Genomic DNA, 21,278 nt, shown 5'->3' with positions numbered 1-21,278 from the left:
AGACCCAGCCTTTCACGGTTCTCCCTGGGAAACCGGGCAGTCTGCCACACTGCCCCTGGGAATGCTGGTACTTCCCAACACTCACCACCAGTAAGTTACGCTCGCGTGTGTTTCAGCATCCAGCCCCAGAAAACCATCATTCCCTGATAACAAAGTGCCACCATGAGAGCCGGGACTGCTGAGTTAAATCTACTCTCTCATTCCTCCAGGATGCCTCAGGGGACTATTAATCATAGCTACACGAGACTCTGAAATGTACTTGATTTGTTGATGAGAAAACCAGTAACTGTACCAGTGTTTTACCTATTTACATAGCGATCTCTATGTAAATGGAGCCAAGCTCCATGAGGCACTCCATGGGAGCAGGAAATAAATGAATTTTGCAAAGGACAGAAGAAGAAAAGTATCAGCCCCAGGCATCAGCCAGGATAAGCGTACCTTTGCATGATGGTTAGGAGAGCTGCACAGTTCGTAAAGATTTAGACAACACAGAAGATTTCAAGCAGTTTTGGGGCCTGACTTTTTAACCGAAGATACCTTTGCACTCTAAGAACTGTTAGGTGCTACCTCACTCTTACCTTCACCATATCCTTTCAAACCAAACTACGACTCAGTCTTTAGGTCTGAATCTCATTCTACTTTTAACATGGACTTCAAATGTAAGTAAGAGTACACAAAGGTAAAAAGTAAAAAGGTAAAGAGTACACTTAGAAAGCTACACTATGACACCAAGTGTTTTGACTATTTTAGCAGATAGGACTCGAAAAACATACTAATAGAGATGATATGTTCCGAGAAGAGTTTTGCTCCTGAAAGCATGTTAAGAGCGGGTATTAGCCAGCAGGCAGTCAGAAACATGGCATCCCTTAGGGATCATTTACGTGGCCTCAGGAGAGGCACAATTAATGATGTCCAGAAATACTGACTAAAGATGCAAGACATAAATGTACCCTCATTAGGGTAAATACAGACTGAAGACAAAGTAGGATATGAAACAAGTCCTCTCAGACTTTATCCAGGTAACTGGACCCACATGATGACAGGCATATTGTAGGTCTTAGTATATTTCATACAAAATAGTTTGTTGACTGTAAATATATCAATGAAAGGGAAAGTAAATATGTGAAGAGCAAAATGCAAGATGGAAAAAGTGAGATAAATATTGCTAGATTCAGGGGAAAAATGCTATAAACAGTAAGCAAAGCTCTTTGATTTGCACTGTTTTCCAGCCCATAAAACCCTAATATCTGCCAGCGTTTCATTAAAAGCTTATAAACTACCCAGCATGCCTGCTGCTGCATGAATGTATTGCTAAAAAACATTGTCGATGTTGCAGACCTGGTATTTTACAACGTTTCAAAGAAACCTTATGTGTATGAAACTCAGATGTGTTACTAAAAGAAGCGTGGATTACGAAAATAGCACCTTAAACTCTAAACCTAATTAATATTAACCATTCAGGAGCAGTAGGTTCCTCTCAGCAGAGATGTTCATAGTAATACTACTAAACCAGAAAATACCAGCATCTCAGAAAAAATCATTCAGTATTTTAAGAAACGAGTGTTGTGGATAAAAGGTTTAAGAGAAAACTTTTACCATTTTGTGAATTGGGTAAAAGGAGTAGAAGGCATGACTTTTTACAGAGAATTGAGAGTTGAAGGTGTTTGATGAGGTCACGATAGCCCAGCGGCAAAATCTGTAAATATTAATCTGAGTGATACAAAAATCTGGCAACACTAAGACCGACTGGATCAATGACTGTTTTACTGAATGTGCAGTCTATTCTCGGCATTAAAATGTAAGATTTCAGCGCTGTACGGACAAATAATTGCAGTATCTTTCCTTTTCCACAAAAAGTCATATTGGATCAATCAAATTTTTATTGTTATTACCAATGGTCCCAAACCAAGTCTAGAGGAATCGGAACATTCATGATTTCCCTGCTTTCGTAAGATCACCGCATTTCAGGGCTCGCTCACACTTGAACCCAAACACAGGGCAAAATTAAATTGTTCCGACCGCCAGAACCCATATCCCTGAGGCGAACCTTCCCAATGTCTGGAGGCTTTCAAATGAATGACCGCATCTGCACTTAGCCCATTCTGCATTGCTATTACTGTAGCTTTTCTCACAGAAGCAGCTCCGAATTGCTCGACAACAGAACTTATGGATTCATTTCCCACATCCCTCAAATAACTTCACGTTCCTCTAAGATCAAACAGCAAGCTACAACATTACAACACTGAGGGGATGAAGAAGCAGTAAAACATACCTGTTACTCACGCAAATGACTTATCTCTTAACTAGCGGCACGCTCTAGCAGCACATGGATCAAGAAGGTAAAAATTCAGCACCTCAGCAGAGCCTCACCTCTGGAGTAACATTAGAAACAATACTATAGATACAGGAATCAGGGACAGGAACGTTAGAAGACTGAGACACAAAAAAGGGCTGTATTTGAATTACCGCACAAAAATTAGATTCCTGAATATGCTAATGAAAACGCTAAAAAACTTTTTACAAGTATAGGCTTAATACAAAAAAAATACCAACCCAACAATAAAAGCATTGCATCTCACTTTGTAAACTCAAACACAGTTGGTATGATCAGCTGAACTATTTTCCAGCTGCCACATGCATACAAGAGCTCCCACCGAAACAGCACTGCAGCACTCGCTCGGCTGCGGACGTACAAACACACCTAGAGCACGGTCTGTCCGGGCCTAAAGAGAAGAGCAGCTCACACGACTGAAATGGAAAAGGTGCATTAGTGTTTCACTCTGTCTTGACTTAAGCAACAAACCAACATATTTGACTATTTTAATCTTTGAGATCTGCTACTGTCACCAACGGTTCCAAGGCAAACCCACCGTTAGCCGTGCACGGCTCTCGTTCACACTTTGCATGTGTCACAAAAGGCAGAAACCAGCAAACGTGGAAGTCTGTGACTCCAGGTTTTTGCTGTCATCACAGCCAAGCCCTGTGCCAAGCACGGTTTGTCTGAGCACGAGGTTTGGCTCAAAAGGGTGTCCACCAGGGTAACAACAGTGGGAGGGAGGTTGTGGTTGGGTTCAGCACCTTGCGTGTTAGTGGTCCAGCCAAAGGCCACATCATACACGTGGTTTACGCACTCCGATTCGCTAACAAATCAGACACTGCAATTTGAAACTAGGAGTACCCTCAGGTCCAAAGTACCGATGGACAGACAAGCCCCCGTGGTGGTGCTGAGCTGCACGGTTCGGTCATATAGCTTAAAACAGGACCCCTCAGCAACAGGATCATTAACGTACAACATGTGGCACAGGACAATCCTCCCTAGTAGTGAAGTAAGGATATAACATCAGAAAAGGAAATATACGAGGTGCAAATTTCTCTGTCTAGAGACTTTTACAATCTGGAGCAGAATTAATTGTAATTTCAGGGGAAAGAAAAAACAAAGCATTTTTGTATGCTAAATGGTTTGGGCTTTCTTTCTCCTGCAACTTTCAGGATCTTGAGATAGCTTCACTTACAGTAAACAAACGTTACAATAAATATCCCCTACGAGAGTGCTGACCACCTTTTTTATTTCCCTACCTTTTTTGGGCATCAGCTTGCTGTAACACTCAAGACAGAGCCAGGGGGTTGTGGGTTTTTTTTAACTTATAACCTTATTGTTACATGCCTTGAGAAGAAATCATACATTTGTCCTTCCCCAACTTAACTCAGGACGACAGCAGAGGCCATCAGCCTGATACTCTGGATGAACGAACTGCACCGCACAGACAGAACTGCTCCGCTGCTGTGTGCTGACGTGGCTTTTACCAGCGCTGGACGCGTCCCGCGATACGATGAGAACCGAGCGGAGCAGGACTTTGATTTGCCGAACGGGCTTCTCCGGCTTTTCTCCGCAAACCGCCCGGACCCCGCGGCGGCCGTTGGGCGGCTCGCGCCGCTCTGCAGACGTGGCGCCGGGCCGGGCCGCCCCGCGCCGCCGGCGGCCGCTGCCCAATCGCGTCCCGCCCCCGGCCGGCCGGGGGAGGAGCGGGGCCGGGCGGGCGCGGCGCGGGCAGCGAAGGGGTGCGGGCCGCCGCCTCGGCGGGGCTGTGGGTGCGCGGCGGGGCATGGGGAGCGGCGGCGGGGCCGGCTGGCGGCTGGCGCTGGCACTGCTGGTGCTGCCGGGCGGCCTGGGCAAACCGACGGCGCGGCAGGAGCGGGCCCGGCCCGGCGCCGCACAGCACGAGGACCGGCCGGGCTTCCAGTACGACCACGAGGCCTTCCTGGGCAAGGAGGAGGCGCGGAGCTTCGACCAGCTCAGCCCGGAGGAGAGCCGGGAGAGGCTGGGGTAAGAGGCGCGGGCGCGGGCCGATACGCCCCCCCCCCCCCCCCGCCATCCTTCCTTCGGTCGCGACAGCGCGGCGGCCTGCGGAAACGTGGCAGGGGGAGGGCCCGGCCGGGGAGGGGAGGTCTGCGTGTCCGAGGGGGCGGCGGGGGCGCTCGGCCGAAGGAAGGGAGAGCGGCTGGAGGGAGCTGGGCGCTGCCTGCCCCGCTCCGGCTCCCCGGCGAGCCTGGCCCCGTCCCACGTTGAAGGGGGTGGGTGGAGTAGCCCGTACGCCTCTGCACAGCCGGTTACAGAGTCCAGCCTCCTCGGTTACACTTCTTCCACGGCCCGCTGATTTTGCAAACGAGCAACCACCAGTTCATCACTTGTGCGTTTTTCTCTCCTGCCTTTTCTGGTCCTACAGCAATAAGGCTCTTGGAGCAGCTGCCGTGCGTGGTGCTGTGCCTGGTGTTGGAGAGACCTCACCCGCTGCTGGAGGGCTTTGCTGCTACAGCTCCTCACCTCTGGGGCACTCGCAACCGTGTTAGTTTGAACCAAGTTTACACCATTCCTTTTTCACAGCTCCATTTACCAGTCCACTTGAAGCCATCATCCCACAGCTTTTACACTTGTGACATCTTTGGCCACTGTCTTACAGTGTTGCTCTCGCTTCCATGCTGCTCTTTACGCCAGGAACAGAGTCCATGTTGCCGTATTTTACAGCTTTTCCTTCCTTTACATCTACAGGGAGTCAGATCATTAATTAGAACTAACTTTAGTTAAGGAAAGATCCTTTTATGTATTTACTAACAAGAAAACTGTAAAATATCTGCACGTTCTCACTAAGATGAGCTTTGCCTTTACTCCCCTTCAACAGGGAGTGGTTCTTACGCATTGTATGTCTGTCTAGTTCCATCATAAGCTCTTAGTGCAGTATCAGTGTTATCTCACAGGCTGACCTCTTGATCCTTCTGGAAACTGTCACTACTATTTACCTGTATCTCAAACAGATAAAGTGGTTATCAGAAATGACCAATTTCATCCACATTGTTTCAAGAAGGAGCAAAAGAAACCATGTTCTCAGCATACGTGATCTGTGACTTAGGTTCTCATAAAGTGGACATATCTTTTAAAAATTGTTTTACACTTACACAAGTACAGATGTTTTAATTGGGGATATGATTTAACAATCGAGTTTTAAAGTTCTTACACATGCTAACTCAGCAAGCGTGGAAGCTTAACTTTTAGTGATCTCACTGTGTGCATGTTGGAGACGTGACACAGACATGTTAAACTGCAGCCACAGTCAATAACCTTTTAAATGGAGGTGATTAAAGTGTCCCTCTGAGGACAAAACCACACTGTGGGGTGAACATTGGGCAGTAGAACATGAGACGTGGTTCTTGGGGGGCCTGTGGCACAGTTTCATAACTTTATTTCCTAACCTCATAATTTCAGATATTGTACTGGGAGGCAGAGGGGAGAGAGAATTTTTAAAACATTTCACTTTCTTCTTTTTATTGTGCTTTAATAATCAGATACACTGAGAAAAACAGGTTTGTTACGGGCAACCTCTGCAGTGAGGATTACAAATATTGTCACTTCTCAGGAAGTGAGTGATTTTTAGGAAGAAGACATTTAATGAAAAGCTCTTTTTTAATGCTTTCTGGGAGAAAACAGGAACATGTAGTCTGCTGCTCTAACCAAAGTGCATGCTGCTGCATTTGTAAGTCATTTTACCTTGCTTAGGAAGGGTGGCAGCACATTGGTCATACCAATGAACAATGCTGGGGTTGGAATCCCAGGGCTAGAGGCAGTAATGCAAAGCTACTCTCACCTTCTTCCAGCAAACAAAAAGGAACTAGCTAGTATACAGAAAATGCCCTGCAACTCAACTACCTGCAGCCTCAGTGGAGGAGCAGCTGCACAGTATGATCTTGGTTTGAGATCATGGCACATACCAGCCCATAACTGCGTCATGACCTGGGAGTGCACCTGCCTTTATGACAGATTCCATATCAGGGGCATCCCTTCTCCCTGTCCTCCCACACCGGATCACTCGACAAGGGAAGAAGAATCACATGTTGTCCACCCACGTGCAGTACCACAGCTCACCTGGATTTGGAGAAGCGTGACATAATCCTGGGGCAGCATCCAAGGACTGCATGAAGAGACTGGAGATGGGCTAAGAAGGAGGGGAGTGGGGCTGCAGTCCTCTGAACCTGCTCCCTGCCATTTGTAATGGGCCTGTCATTTTCAGAGAATATAGAAGATGATTACAGATCCTCACAGTATAAATGTTTCTCTTCTTTATGCAGGCCAGAGTGTATCAACATAGAGTTGTACTCACATCAGGTGCGGAGGGGAAACCTTCCTCTTTCAGCCACTTCATAGCAATGATTTCCTTGCCCCAACTTTATTTCATCACCAGATGTCTTTGCAGACTGGCAGCTTAAATGTCTGTAATAACAGGTTGTATGTACCTGTTGCATGTGCCCTCTAGCTCCTTCATTATGAGGTGGGAAATTAATATCTACTGTAATCCCACCTAAGTTAAAGGGATACAGTAAGCTTTCAGGTATTGCACACTCGTGCACGTAAATTCCGTGTATGAGCTAGCGTTTTGTGTCTGTTAACATGTTCCTTGAATTTTTGCTGTATTCCGGAATTAACTATTTAAAATAAAGGCACTAAGGCTTCTCAGACTGACCAATGTACATTAGTTTCGCTACAAACCTTAGAATGATCCTGAGCTGTTTTACAGGTGTAAAAAGTTAAGTCCTTTCCCATGGGAGCCTGTAGCTTCTTACCCATGGGTAAGATTGTCCATTGTGCAGTGAAAGGGACTTGACTCCCCATGAGATTTATACAAAAGAGAAAAGGTTTTCCAGTCAGTTAATTCATACTTCACTACTTCAGGAAGCAAATTCAGCAGCCCCCTTTTCCCCCTGTAGCTCAGAAATAGCATGTTTATAAATTCATATAAACTACAAGACTCACACAAGATTGCGGGAAATTCAGCAGAAGCTGCTGCTGTTATTTGACTGTACTTACCACTTTCATAACTAAGGCTTGGGAGAGACACTGCTTTGCTAGTTGAGTGGTTCCAGTTGGCCAGGGTCGGTTTCTTTGTGGAGAACCAAGATGTCGAATTGCAATGAATATGTAAAAGTGCAGAACATTTACCAGGGTCCTTTGGCTAGCTGGAGATTTAGGAAGCTCACCTGTTGAATCTCAAGTTGGAATTTAGACAAGTCAATTCCTGCTTTTACCGCTCCTTACAAATGTCGTATAACTAATCCATAGGCTTGGTGATTGAGCCTGTGGAGAATGGTCATTCACATTGTCCTGAGTTGGCCACCGGGTGGTCATCAAACTAAGTGCAATGCAACTACAGACAGTTTGCTCCTGTACCACAAGGGTTAAAACAGCTGATGTGTCTAAAGCCAATCTGGACACCCAGAAGAGACATGGTGCCAACTGCCCCAGTTCCAAGCGCAGGGTGCATAGTTTCCCACAGGCCAGTGCCCAGAATATAATACGCTTACCTACAAATTGTTGGATTAAAGCTGCATTCTTAGTTTAGATAAAGGTTTTTATCATCTGGGCTACAGCTGTAGCTGGGACAGAAGCCAGTTTTACAAGCTCAGTCCCAAACTGGTGGAGTTTAGCAATTACAGGCATGCCTTGAGAGATTTATTGCAGAGAACCTAAATGGTAGAGGAGAGCATTGCCTCTTTTTTTTTTTTTTAATATAGTTTTTCAGGTTGTTTTTATCTGCAGCTGTGTACAGAGCTTTTCAGAGATGGAAGTTTCCCTGGGAGCACACCAATACCTTCACTCCTGCTGATTTCAACAGGACTTGAGGCTAGCAGTTTTACAGAGGACAGGGGCTTATAGCCCAGCTGCCAGCAGTGACCGGAGACCTGCTGCAGGCTAGCTATTGCTTTAGCGAGTAACAGACATTCCTGGTAACACAAGCAATATTGCTTTTTTGCTGTGAAAGAAAGAAACAGAAACGGAGGAACAGGAATGGAAGGGAAGACTGTAAATGGTCTACATGCCCAGCATTACACAGTCATATAATTCACTCCGCCCTAGCATCAGTCTGCTGGACAGGCACAGAAGAAACTACAGGTATCCAGGAAATCCTATCTTTTTGCCCCGATTGCCTACAGCAAGCTGCAATACAGGCTTTCTCTCAGGGTGAAGTCAGTGTCTCCTGTGAGCTCAGCATGGCCACTCCCCGTCAACAGTGAAGAACAAGTCCCACTAAGTTAGTAGATACAACCTAAAGGTATTATCTGAGGTACTTTGATCACTAATTTTGATCGTGTGAGTTCCATTTCAATTATTCATAGAAATATTGAGTATATCCCTTAAGATAATCTGCAAAATGCAAGAAAGCCTTAGCCAGTAGGGCAGCTTTATATGTTTTAGGCACTGTGTTTTTGTAGAACATCAGGGCCAGGTAAAGATTATTAAAATTATTAAAGAACTGGCTTGACGGCCGCACCCAAAGGGTGGCTGTCAGTGGGTCCATGTCCAAGTGGAGGCCAGTGACAAGTGGAGTCCCTCAAGGATAAGTACTGGGACTGGTCTTGTTTAACATCTTCACCAGCAACATGGACAGTGTCATAGAGTGCACCCTCAGCAAGTTTGCTGATGACACCAAGCTGTGTGGGGCGGCTGACACGCTGGGGGGAAGGGATGCCATCCAGAGGGACCTTGACAGGCTGTAGAGGTGGGCCTATATCAACCTCATGAAGTTCAATAAGACCAAGTGCAAGGTCCTCCATCTGGGTCGGGGCAATCCCAAGCACCGATATAGACTGGGCAGTGACTGGCTCGAGAGCAGCCCTGAAGAAAAGGACTTGGGGGTGCTGGTGGACGAGAGGCTCAACATGAGCCGTCAGTGTGCACTAGCAGCCCAGAAGGCCAGTCGTATCCTGGGCTGCATCAGGAGAAGCGTGGCCAGCAGGTCAAGGGAGGTGATTCTCCCCCTCTACTCCACTCTCGTGAGACCCTACCTGGAGTACTGTGTCCAATTCTGGAGCCCCTACTGCAAGAGAGATATGGACGTGCTGGAACGTGTCCAGAGAAGGGCCATGAGGATGATCAGAGGGCTGGAGCACCTCTCCTATGAAGACAGACTGAGAGAGTTGGGGTTGTTCAGTCTGGAGAAAAGAAGGCTCCAAGGAGACCTTATAGTGGCCTACCAGTATCTTAAGGGGGCCTACAAGAAAGCTGGTGAGGGACTTTCTAGGATGTCGGGTAATGGTAGGACTAGAGGGAATGGATTAAAACTAGAGATGGGACGATTCAGACTGGACGATAGGAAGAAGTTCTTCACCATGAGGGTGGTGAGACACTGGAACAGGTTGCCCAGAGAGGTGGTGGAAGCCTCATCCCTGGAAGTTTTTAAGGCCAGGCTGGATGTGGCTCTGAGCAACCTCACCTAGTGGGAGATGTCCCTGCCCATGGTCCCTTCCAGCCCTAACAATTCTATAATTCTGTAAAAATTGGACTGACATGCAGTTTGTTTTTCTGTCAACTCTTAAGGATGCTGGTCTATTTTTACAGGAAGATTGTGGATAGAATAGATGACAACAAAGATGGCTATCTCACAACAGAGGAATTAAAAAACTGGATTAAACGGGTACAGAAACGCTATATCTATGAAAATGTGGCCAAAGTTTGGAAAGACTATGATCTAAACAAGGACAATAAAATTGCCTGGGAAGAATACAAACAAGCCACATATGGTTATTATCTAGGTAAGACAACATTTTCAGATTATATGATCAAAGACTATTGAGATTATAAGCCATGATTTCATGCTTTACAGTCAACAGGAGTTTGGTGTCACATTTAGGACCTTGAAAATTGCATTACATTTTATAGATGCTTAGAGGTCAAAAGTGCTTCTTAGTATTGCAGCCATTTCCACATGGGTCACCAGCACACAGAAGGTTTTGTAGAGATTATTAAATGTACTGACAAAGATGAATTAAAGTCTCCTCTAGTTAGAAATATGTTGGGTTTTTAATATTAAAAATGATACTTTAACTAAAAAAAAAATATATTGCAAGATTAACCAGTGTTTGTTAATTCAGTGTCTCTAAAATCTCAAGAGTCTGGATGCTAAAAATTTAGGCTGGGTCTAAGCTATAGCAAAGTTCTTGCAAAATAACATGCTTCAGACTGTGGTAACTGCAAATGAAAATCCTTAACAAATCAGGCAAAAGCAGCGCGTATTAAAAAAATATACCTGAATCTTCCCCACTCCCCCCCTACGTTCCCTTTGCTTTTTACAAGTTAATGAAGGGAAAGGAGGAGAAGAGATCACTTAAGCCAAAGGGCAATGCTGACAGAACAACAAATTGACAAATTGTTATTAATTGACCATTTATACTGGAAATGAGAAGACAATACCTACCTACCATAGAGGCAGTTCCTGGAGCAAGCTCCCAGTAGCAGTAATAAGTACAAAGTCTACTTTAGATTAAAGTGGATCTTACTACATTTGTGGAAGGAAATATTTTGACACGCAGTCCCTGCAGCAGTATCCCAGGGAGCCCTTCTCAGCTCCTTGTCTTTGCTCTCTGTAATCCCCAAGATTGAGAGAACAGCTACTCCACTGTGGTCTTGTGTTAATGCACGCTTAAAATTCCCATCTGTGATACCTGGCCTAGTCTTTTTCAACTGTGTTTTTCACCCCAACATGTGAATTGTGAAATTGTTACGAGTATTTTTCATTTTTGAAGTGAGTTTAGTGATCCTATTTTAAAAATTATATCAAATACCATTCATGTTATGCCACTGAACACCCTGAAAAAGTGTCATTGTTTTAAACTGAAAATAATTGTTATGTTCCCTGTAGCAGAGGCGTAGCAGTTAGATGGTTTCAGTCAGTCTGCCAGCTTCTGAAATGACTTTTCTTTGGTTTACTTGCTTTTTGGAACTGAAAAGTTGTGTAGAACATACTGATTCCTAAGAAGAATAAAACTTCTGTGAATGAAATCTACCCCAAATACTGCCTAAGCAATGCTTGTAAAAGCAGATTTAAAAAAAAAAAATCTATGAAGAATAATATACAATACTGCAAAATCCATTATCCTGGATTCCAACAGAAAGCTTACTTAGACATTTACCTATACTACTCAGTCACCTTTAAAAAAAAAAAAAATCAAACCAGGTGTTTGAATTTAAAACTTCAAAGGAAAGAAGTTCCATTTTAGCACAGCAGCTGTTCTGGCAATAAACCTTTGTGTTTCTAGACTCTTAACAGCAGATTGGGGTACTTGGTTGTGGTAATATGTTTTAAAAAGAACACAGTTTTGAGATCGTCCTGATTAATTTGCAGAAAATCCAGAAGAATTCCAAGATGCAACTGATCAGCACAGTTTTAAAAAAATGCTGCCCAGAGATGAAAGACGATTCAAAACTGCAGATCTGGATGGAGACTTAGCTGCCACTCGTGAAGAATTCACTGCTTTCCTTCACCCAGAGGAGTTCGAGCACATGAAAAACATCGTTGTCTTAGTAAGCAGAGCAAAACCAATGACATTTTTACTTTTATTTTTTGGATGAGCTGTGAAATGCTTCTCTGACCTTTCCATGCAAGGCTTTAAAAGAGACACACATAATAGCCAAGTGGGGAACAGAAAGGGATGCCTTTCATGAAATTCACTTGATTTAGATCTCTCAATATAAGAAAGACTTGTTAAATGCACTTAGACAGCTTCTAAATGGGATTAAGAAACAGTCTTGGGCCCCAGACTTAGACCAAAATAAAAAGAAGGGTATGCTGGCATGCTGCAGTTAAGTGTTTGATGCAAGCTTATATCTGCCCCTAACTTAAAACTTAAGCACGGTGTCCAGTTCATTCACGCTGGGAATTTTTTCAACATGAAAGGACATTTGTATATTCATTGCATAAACAACAGTCACACTGGAGTCCGTGAGAGTACATTTGCCTCTGTACAAGGGCAGGTCAAGGCCTTACAACGTGAAATGATCAGAGGGGCGAGTAGCCATAATGGTTAGTTCTCTCTTGATTACTTCGATGCAAAACTATTTTCCAGGAAACCTTAGAAGACATCGACAAAAACGGGGATGGTTTTGTGGATCAAGATGAGTACATTGGTAAGTGTTGGGATTTGTTTCTTATATCATCTCTGTCTCTTTTGTCCACCTTCACTCAAATTTGCAGCGGTAGTAACAACCCAAAAGATAAACGTTTCTGTGTCTCCAGTTCAACTATTTTAAACCAACCATCCAACCCAGAAGGTGTAATTTCATTTTAGGCAGACAGCAACGTCACCAGTAAAAGGTTCCTCACACTTTACAGCATAAGATTCTCCTCTTATTCTCATAAAATTTGGTTAAGAGGGTCTGGAATAGTGTTTTTCATGACAGGAATACTCTCTGTATACTTGACCGTATTAACAGCTTTTTGAAGGCATTGTTTAGAAATGCAAAAGGATCAGAAAGTGAATTAGTCTCTTCCCAAGTCTGAATGGTACTTGAATATGCAAAATAGCTGGGAAGCACACATTGCCAAAAAGCAAATTCACCTTTTTTGGACTATTTTCCTAATTTAATTAGTAAGTAAACCCCCACACTTCTCTAATGATTTGTATGGTGATGCCATTATGTTTCTTCTAGAAATGTAAGATGCATTAAAAATGAACTGTGTAAAAATAGCACTAAGGCTTAATATTCTCAGAGAAGTTGTGAAGTGTGTGAAAGTCAGCTGTGCGTTACCTCAGTGGCAGTAAGAGAACAAAATGGGAAACATCAACAGCAGATCAGTCCCAGTTAATTTGCACAAACTTCAGTCACACCAGGCAGTTGGCTGCTGTCTTGCGCTTAGGCCTATGAAGACAAAACAGAAGCGGGACTGGAGATCAGCAGTACATAATATGTTTTAGCCTTTTGAATCATTATGCTGATACCAAAAGCTAACTTCTCCCACTACACTCACTTTGATGGGTTTTAAATCAAGAAAGTAACACTAGGAAAGCATTAGTGTAAACTCAGATGAATCTTTCTGTTTCTAGTGGTGCTATAAAGATCACTTCACATATAATCAGGAACAATATACACACATTAATTAATGGCAGGGGGTTTCTATTCCTTGTAAATTATATTTAGCTTCAGAATGTGAATGCTATTCATTTATGACTGAAATAACAGAGCAGCATAATTTCCACAGTAATTTCAGTTCATTCAGTGACATTACCTACGTATAATTATAAGATAATTGTCAACATTTGTTACCATGTGAATGCTGGTTTTTCTTGTCTTCTATAGATAGGAATGTAGAATGTTCTAGTCACGATCACCCCACATCGGCAAGGATGATAAAAATCAAATTGACAGGACATGTCAGTTGCTTCAAATAAACAATATAATTTGCACTTTAAAAAACGAAAAAAGGAAGTGAATGTGTTGTCTGAAGTTTTCTTCATGAGTTGTGGAAAACTATGCTTAAAATATTCCCTTAAAATATTCCCACTTCCCTTTTTCAGGTGTAATATTTTTTATTTTTGATCAAGCTGGGGTTAAAAAACAAACAGAAAACCATATCTCTTTGGTAGTTTATAAGGAACAACAAAAAGAAGTAAAAAAATTTCAGTCTCTAGATTGGGTATTTGATGGGGAAATGTGCCAAAGGTTGTAGAGTGATTCTTCCCTCCTCCTCCTTCCTTCCTCCTATTTTGTCTTTTATAAAGTTTGGCTTAGATTTTACAGAAGCAGCGGAGCAAAATATCCCTAGTCACATTAAGCTGTGAGAACTATATTCTTATTGTGCCTGAGCAAGTAACAGAGGATTTCAGGGACACTGTGGAAAGTTGTACCAATAGAGAACTTCAGCCTAGTGAGCACACTCCCACTGAAGGGTGGGGGGAGCTTATTCCTAGATTTGAGACCAGCATTTATACTCCCTATAGATACCAGCCAGCCTCTGGCCCTAATGCCATCTACATGGAGTGGACTTTTCCTTAGCGCTTCCTTGAAAACTAAACCCACAAGGCAGAAGAGTAGTATCACAAAGCAGGTTTTAGTTATAAACAGAAAAGTGGAAGACTTGAGGAATAAGAATCCCTGATGAGCAGGAGACAATTGATTGGCCACAGTGACTAGAAGAATAAAGTAGACACACATAATTTGGAAGACCTATGCTGTAAAGAACAGATACAAATCACTGGCTTTTAATAATCACTGCTACTCTCCCAACCCTGTTTATACAGATAGCCGCTGCCACTGTGGCATTCTCCTACTGATGCTTCTTAAATATAGCACAGGACTGATGTACAGAACATGTGTACGTAATCTATGCATCCTATGTCACAAATGGTACTCCATCCCAAGGAACCAGTCTATGACAAGTGCACTGCCTGTGGTTTCTCACAACGCACCACTGATTAATGACTTCTCCGGGTCTGTTCTTTGTAGAAGAATGCCTTCTAGTAGAGCATGCTGCAGCACTGCATGGTTAAAAAAGGACTCATCTACTAAGATGAATTTCTCTTACATAGACCTCTCTAAAAGCAGGACAAAAGCATTCAAGTTCCATTTAGCAATTTTTGTTTTCCTAAATTTCCTCTGTGCCTTTTTTCCCCTTAACCACTCTGGTGGCTGGAGTCTGATCTTATTCACAAAGACATTTAGTGGCAGGGACAAGATTAAATTGCCAAGTTCCCTTCTCCCCATGCGATTGAGCCCCGCACTAAAGCTTATGATTGCTATTTAACTAAAGATCCTTAAAGATTTTTTTTCATTCTGAAGTTCAGTGGATGATGGCCTTTGGACAGGTTTACCTCTCATGTTAGCCTCACCAGCACAGTTACAATACAAGGGTAATGCAAGAATGGACAGAATCACCAGCAGTAAAGAAATAGGCCTGAGAGAAGATACACGCAGCTACTCTGTCCACAGCCCACATTTCATTTTTTGTACAAAGAAACACTGTGCAAAGATTGAAAAGCTTAGTCTTCCTCCGAGGAACACTGTGCAAATGTCTTTAGTTTGTGCGTATTTTGCAAATTAACTATAATTCGAGTGAGACCTTTATTTCCTCTCCAGCTGATATGTTTGCAAATGAAGACGGTGGACCGGAGCCTGACTGGGTGATTACAGAGCGTGAACAGTTTTCGGATTTTCGTGACCTCAACAAGGATGGAAAGATGGACAAAGAGGAGATTCAGCACTGGATTCTCCCACAAGACTATGATCATGCACTAGCTGAAGCCAGGCACTTAGTCTATGAATCGGATGTAGACAAGGTACTTAGTGTTCTACTATACCTTTTAAAAAAGTTGTATAAGATGATGTGTTTTTTTTAAACTTACCAGCTTGCAAGAACTTTTCGTATTAGTACAGTTTAAATGGAATTTTAGAGGCTAGAATTGCTAGTGCATGAATGTATCAATGCCAATTTCAGCTGGTAGGGTTAGAATCACAAAGTAAAAGTAGTAAATACAGGTTATCAGCTCCCAAAGTCCCCTTGTCTTTCATTTGGTTGGATAAGAAATTATATATCATCTTAAACCTGGAAATTTTTAACACAGTAGAAATACTCTTTTTCCTTTCAAGAACAGTCATGGCTTTTGTATGCTAATTTAGATGGCAAGAGAAAAATAAAAGACACATTAAAAAGGAGGTAGCAAAAAAACCCCCATTTCTTATAATCAAACATACATCTTTGACTTTAAGACTGTCTCAATACATCCACTTCCTTTAGTTTGGGAGATTAATGGTTCAGTAGATCCCAGATGGTGATCTTCAGAAATGTAATGTAAGCAAAATTGGAACCTTAAAAGCCAAAACACTCTCACATAGCAAGTGTGTAAATTGCTAACATAAGCAACCATCTTCGACAAAGTACACCAGAGGATTTTCATTTTTACTGTCAGGAAGGCAAAACCAAACCTAACCACTGCGTACCAGATAGCTCACTGACAAACAGTACATGGGTTAATTACAAAGAACTTTCAATTAGCAGTTTGACCCAACTGAAGCCAGTGTGACTTTTGTCTTCCACTGGGGTCCAAATTTCACTCACCGGGACAGCCACAGTGATTCCCGAACCTGCAGTCTGCTGCTTTGAAGAACTGTCTATTTCCCAGGGCTCTTGTAGGGCTGTATTGGTGTCTTTTGCTTAGCTTTGAAAATGTTCTTACAGAGATTTTCTTTTCCTTCCACCAGGATCAAAAACTAACAAAAGAGGAGGTTCTAGACAACTGGAATATGTTTGTCGGAAGTCAAGCTACTAATTATGGGGAGGACCTCACAAGAAACCATGATGAACTATGATACAGTGTACCGGCCAGTATGCCACAGACCTATTCTCCACTTCACTGAAATCACTGTGTCCATCCCCTCTTTTTGGGAAGATGGGCAAGGGACACACTCACAACTGAATGACTTGCATTAATATATTTTTAACATGCCAGCTTATTACCTCAGAAACTGCATAGAAATAGCTTTTTACTCTTTTCACATGGTTAAATGTAATACCTAATTACTACAGTTTTATTTTGGAGAAAATAGAAAGGTAACTTTTCTTAATAGATTAGAGCCTGACCTGGAAAAGGCACTTCTAAAACATAATTGCAAGGATCTTTAGAGTAATGAAATATTTTCTTCAATTACCTGTTTTTATTATAGTGAAATGCAGCTAGGATTAGAAAGCAACCTAATGTTTAAACCGACTAAGTTATTTGGTCGTCTGTTTTAATAGCATATAACAATTTAGAGTTATACTTTGACCCTCCTATCCATAGAAAAGGTTTGACACAACAAGATCCACAACCTTTTTCTCCACGCCGTTGTTTTTTCTCTGCCAGTTTGGGCCGGAGGTGGAGAGGAAGGTATCCAGCAGCCCCCTGGTTCATAGCTTTACAAGTGCAACACGTACAACTGGCCCTTCTCTCTAACCCCCATCACAGTGCAGAGACAGCACGCGTGGCCCAGCACCCTGTGCCGGCATTCCTCAGCAAGGGGTGTAGAGTTCATAGTGACAGCTGCTCCTTCTGACAGCAGAATAACGTACAATTGTTTGTGGGCTGTTGGTTGTGCCGTTTCCTGGGAGGAATTATGCCACATGGAGCATAATTTATCTCATGCTTTTCGCACTTTACCCAAGCCATACTCTTGTTCACACAGTGTGAATGGCAGCAGTTCTGTGATGGAGAAAGAATGAGACATATCACCCCTCTGGGCCTTCTGTCTTCTCTACCACATAAGAGGACAGATTTATGTGGCTAAAGTTCTGGTTTTGTATGTATATACGTATAAGTACGTGTTACTGAAGCCACTACATGAAGACAGCTTTCCTCCTAAAGAAAGGGGTAAGCTTTCCACACAGGTGCTTTCTTTTTTACTGTATAATGTGAGCTGTTACATGTATATTTTTATATACTCAACTTAGATAATTTTGGTTGTTTTTAAATGTACTGGTCTTAAAATAAGCACAATAAAACCAATAATTCTTTTTGATACTATGAAGGTGCAATAACACTAAAGCACTACTACACTAATACTAGGAGATTAGGGCTCCACAACACAGCTCACTTGCAGATTCCTTGAGGGTTTGGTGTACAGCATCGCACACTGGTGATCACACAACCGTCCAGAGAGGAGCTTTGAGACTCCCAGGTTGTGATATACTTCAACAGTTTAACAAGTTTGTGAAAATCGTCATGAGACAATGCAGAACTGTGACCTGCATAAACATGTCATTTTTGTACAGTCATATAAGAACTGTGGTGAAATGTTTTACATCTTCCAATTGAAGATAATTAAATCTAGGTATTAGAGTCTGGCAGAGATTACACGTTCTTGCTAATACAGTTATTAAGCTTTTTGTGTGCGCTTCTTATGACATTGCCAGAAATGTCTGTGAAAAGTCCCTACCTCTTCCACTAACATACAGTAGGACAAATGTCATAAGACATAAGCGAACTGGTTTTGCTCGTCCAGTACCCTTGAGTTAAATCCCTAAATGCAGTGTTATCTGAGAAGCAATAAAGTTGTATCTTGGCACATGTGAAAGATTATCTGTTTTGTTTATGACTTGGATTTTGAAAGGTTTATTGTCTTCAATAATCCTAACAATCTTGAGAACTTTTTTTTTTTTAAAGTAGTCCTTTTCATGCTACATTTTAACATTGTTATATTTTAGTAGCAGAATTGCAGTACTCTTTCTGCACTCAGATTATCTTCTGTTGTTTCAGGAAACAATACCTCAAAAGACCTCAAAAAAGCTTGTTTCCTGCAAGTGAAACTGCTCAGACAGGATACTCAAGCCAAGGATTTTCACTGGAGCCCAAGGGAAGGTTGTTTGCTAACTCTTGTTGAAATTCAGTGGGAGTTGGGTGCTGAGACACTAAGCATTGTTGCCTTCAGCTAAACATGACACTTCCAAATCCACTGCGTTCTGCGTTCTGTCCCAACAAAAAACTGCATCTGAGCTCTGACAAGCAATCACATTTTCTTCCATGTTACTCAATGAATTTGGAATAGAATTAGCATCAAACGAGAGCAAAATCATGTTCCCATGTAATCCTTGGAACACATGGGGCGTTTTCCAGTATAAAACTATACTCACATGAGTAACAATGCTAAAATCAGAGGACTTACTCATGCAAACAGGAACTGGAAATTTAGACCCATAGTATTTTACTGTAAAATTTTTTACAGGAAGAATGGTACTCAGGTAGACTGTATCCAGCTATGACAAAAGCAAACATGCCAACTAGAATGAGGTTTACAAAAATCAAATTATTTGTCAATAACAGGTAATGGGGTCATACTAAGATTAGCAGCTTTTTTATAAAGCAGAATACAAAAACATTTTTATCACTGATGTGATTTCACTGTAAAGGCTACCCTCTTTCTGCAGCTCTTCATAGTGTTTCACTTACCAACATTCAGTAATGCGCAGTACATTTTATGCACTAAATTTTCCTTTCAAGCTCAATGCACTAAGGAAGAGTAACTCCAAAAGAGACTAGAGCTTCTGGGTTTAAATTTAACACTATTTAAGGAAAGCAAACCTTTGCTAGGGGATATAACTGTTAACATTGTGATTTTTCAAGCCTAAGGTTTCTAATGGGGTTTGACTGTTCCAGAGATAACATTTGTTTTCCTAGGTAACATATTTCAAGTCATATTATGAGCAACCATTACAAAATTTTAGTGTAATGTGAAATACTGTAATGTCAGATAGCATTATTTATCTGCTTAATATGACTAAAACCATTAATTGCTGGGAGCCATACTTCATCCCAGCAACATGAAAACCCATTTTGTGCCTATCTTGTCAGTTATTGCCGATTTTCTTAATGAATTGTGACGTAGTGAAATTCTGTTGGGAAACGTGTTTATATATTTCCAATAGCAGGTTCTGTATGTAACTCTTATTACATAGATCCTCCATTAACTCAATGTTTTCATTATGCCTATGCCACAACATATCAAACGTACCTTACTTCGATATCTGGAATAGCCATTATTATTGCACATGCAGTTTTAATTATTAGAGTTGATGAAATGAACTAAGTGGCTAATGTTCTTTGTCTTATATTTCCATTTAATGATTCAATCAGGTTAAATCTATCTCCTGTTCCAATCAAGGTACTGTACATAACTCCCTGAGGAAAGGAGAATGCAGCTCATCCTGATCTAATTACACTGACACAAGTATCTTACAGTAGTTGCGTAATGCTTTACTGTTTGCAGTGCGGAAGTTGATCTCGATCCCGGTGAAGTTAATGGCAGAACTGCTAGTCCCTATATAGTGGAACTAAGGCCTTTGCCACCCAAAGGCAAGCAGAACGATAGGAGGGTGTGACATGAGGTTAGAAATAACCTTAGGACCATCAGATCCTGATCTCCTTACTACTGAACACTAACTTTTAGAAATTTAGGCGGATTCATACCCATGTAAGATATTTAGGGCATAAATCTAGTTCATGGAAGACACTGTCTAATGTTTTACTGGTCTGTTCAAGTAAACTTAGCCATTTTACTGAGCGGTGGTGGCGTCACTGCTTGGCAGCACGTTACCATTAGCAAATGGAACTAGTTTTACAGGGGGGGCAGAAGGAGACACAGAAAACATTTCAAGGCTGAAGATTTTGCAAAACCTGACTCAGCTTGTAGTCAAACACTTGGAATCATCCACCACTAATCAGCAGTGGTCTCTTTTCATTACTCCAATTTAGTGTGTGCTATATTCCAATTAATATGTCCAGCAAGGAGCGTATTAACCATACTTGCTAATTACAAAGGGAGAATTTAGGATTATTTTGCACTGAAGTTTCAGGCACCAGTAAGACTGATGTCCCTCAAACCCAAGTGCTGCATAGATTATTCCAAACATGGTGAATTTCAGATCAACCTCCGAAGAAAAAGGTACCAGCTTTCCCATAGTGTGAAGCAGTGTGCAAGGGACATACGTGCGTACGTGACATAACAGGCAATTTCACACCTGCATTCTGTCTCTCCACAGGATAAAGTAAAATATCTTCCAACAGATGGGAGCGTCTCTTCACTATGCCAGTGACAAGAATACAATTATCATGTATGTGCATTACTACTCCTATTGATAATTAAGGGATATCCATCTCCAGCACAAGTGTTGACTCCGGCAAGCAGAGTTCTGGAGCTCAGTTTCATAGAATGCACATGTGTCGTTTTCCTTGTGGAAGAATTTATTTCGTAATCATGAATTGTCCAAACATGCTGTGGTTGGCTAGCGTTTAGTATTTGCTTGAGTGTTTTGTAATTGGCCTCACATTTGTGAAGTTGGTCACATTTGTGGTCTGAAACCACCATATACCTGAAATTCCAGGACAGCTACATAGAACAAGTCATAGCATGATACTGAACCTGAATAGTAATTAAGGGTGACACATACATTAGAAATGACAATGTTTCATCGTATCAACAAGATCTTAGATAC

General features: G+C 42.1%; 1 protein-coding gene and 1 long non-coding RNA gene across 2 annotated transcripts in view; one reads left to right on the top strand and one right to left on the bottom strand.

Moving 5' to 3' along the window:
* The first annotated feature begins 4,033 nt into the window (after positions 1-4,033).
* Positions 4,034-19,743, top strand: RCN1 (reticulocalbin 1). Its single transcript, XM_074586214.1, has 6 exons — positions 4,034-4,324; positions 9,884-10,077; positions 11,667-11,845; positions 12,388-12,448; positions 15,395-15,594; positions 16,517-19,743. The coding sequence occupies exons 1-6, from the start codon at positions 4,104-4,106 to the stop codon at positions 16,622-16,624; spliced, it is 963 nt and encodes a 320-aa protein (XP_074442315.1). The 5' UTR covers positions 4,034-4,103; the 3' UTR covers positions 16,625-19,743.
* LOC141742836 (uncharacterized) overlaps positions 12,483-21,278 on the bottom strand; it is a 24,123-nt gene continuing 15,327 nt past the window's right edge. Inside the window, exon 5 of the long non-coding RNA XR_012586892.1 lies at positions 12,483-13,180. This is a non-coding gene — a long non-coding RNA (uncharacterized LOC141742836). The remainder of the gene's footprint in view (positions 13,181-21,278) is intronic.

This window comes from Larus michahellis, chromosome 4 (genome assembly GCF_964199755.1).
Source record: "Larus michahellis chromosome 4, bLarMic1.1, whole genome shotgun sequence".
NCBI classification, from domain to species: Eukaryota; Metazoa; Chordata; class Aves; order Charadriiformes; family Laridae; genus Larus; species Larus michahellis.
This window is presented reverse-complemented; position numbering and strand designations above follow the sequence as displayed.

Bases quoted from the DNA above. Each gene is read 5' to 3' on its own strand.
- RCN1 (XM_074586214.1), top strand. From the start codon at position 4,104: ATGGGGAGCGGCGGCGGGGCCGGCTGGCGGCTGGCGCTGGCACTGCTG. The intron at 4,325-9,883 runs GTAAGAGGCGCG...CTATTTTTACAG, and splicing joins GAGAGCCGGGAGAGGCTGGG to GAAGATTGTGGATAGAATAG. The intron at 12,449-15,394 runs GTAAGTGTTGGG...TTTCCTCTCCAG, and splicing joins GGATCAAGATGAGTACATTG to CTGATATGTTTGCAAATGAA.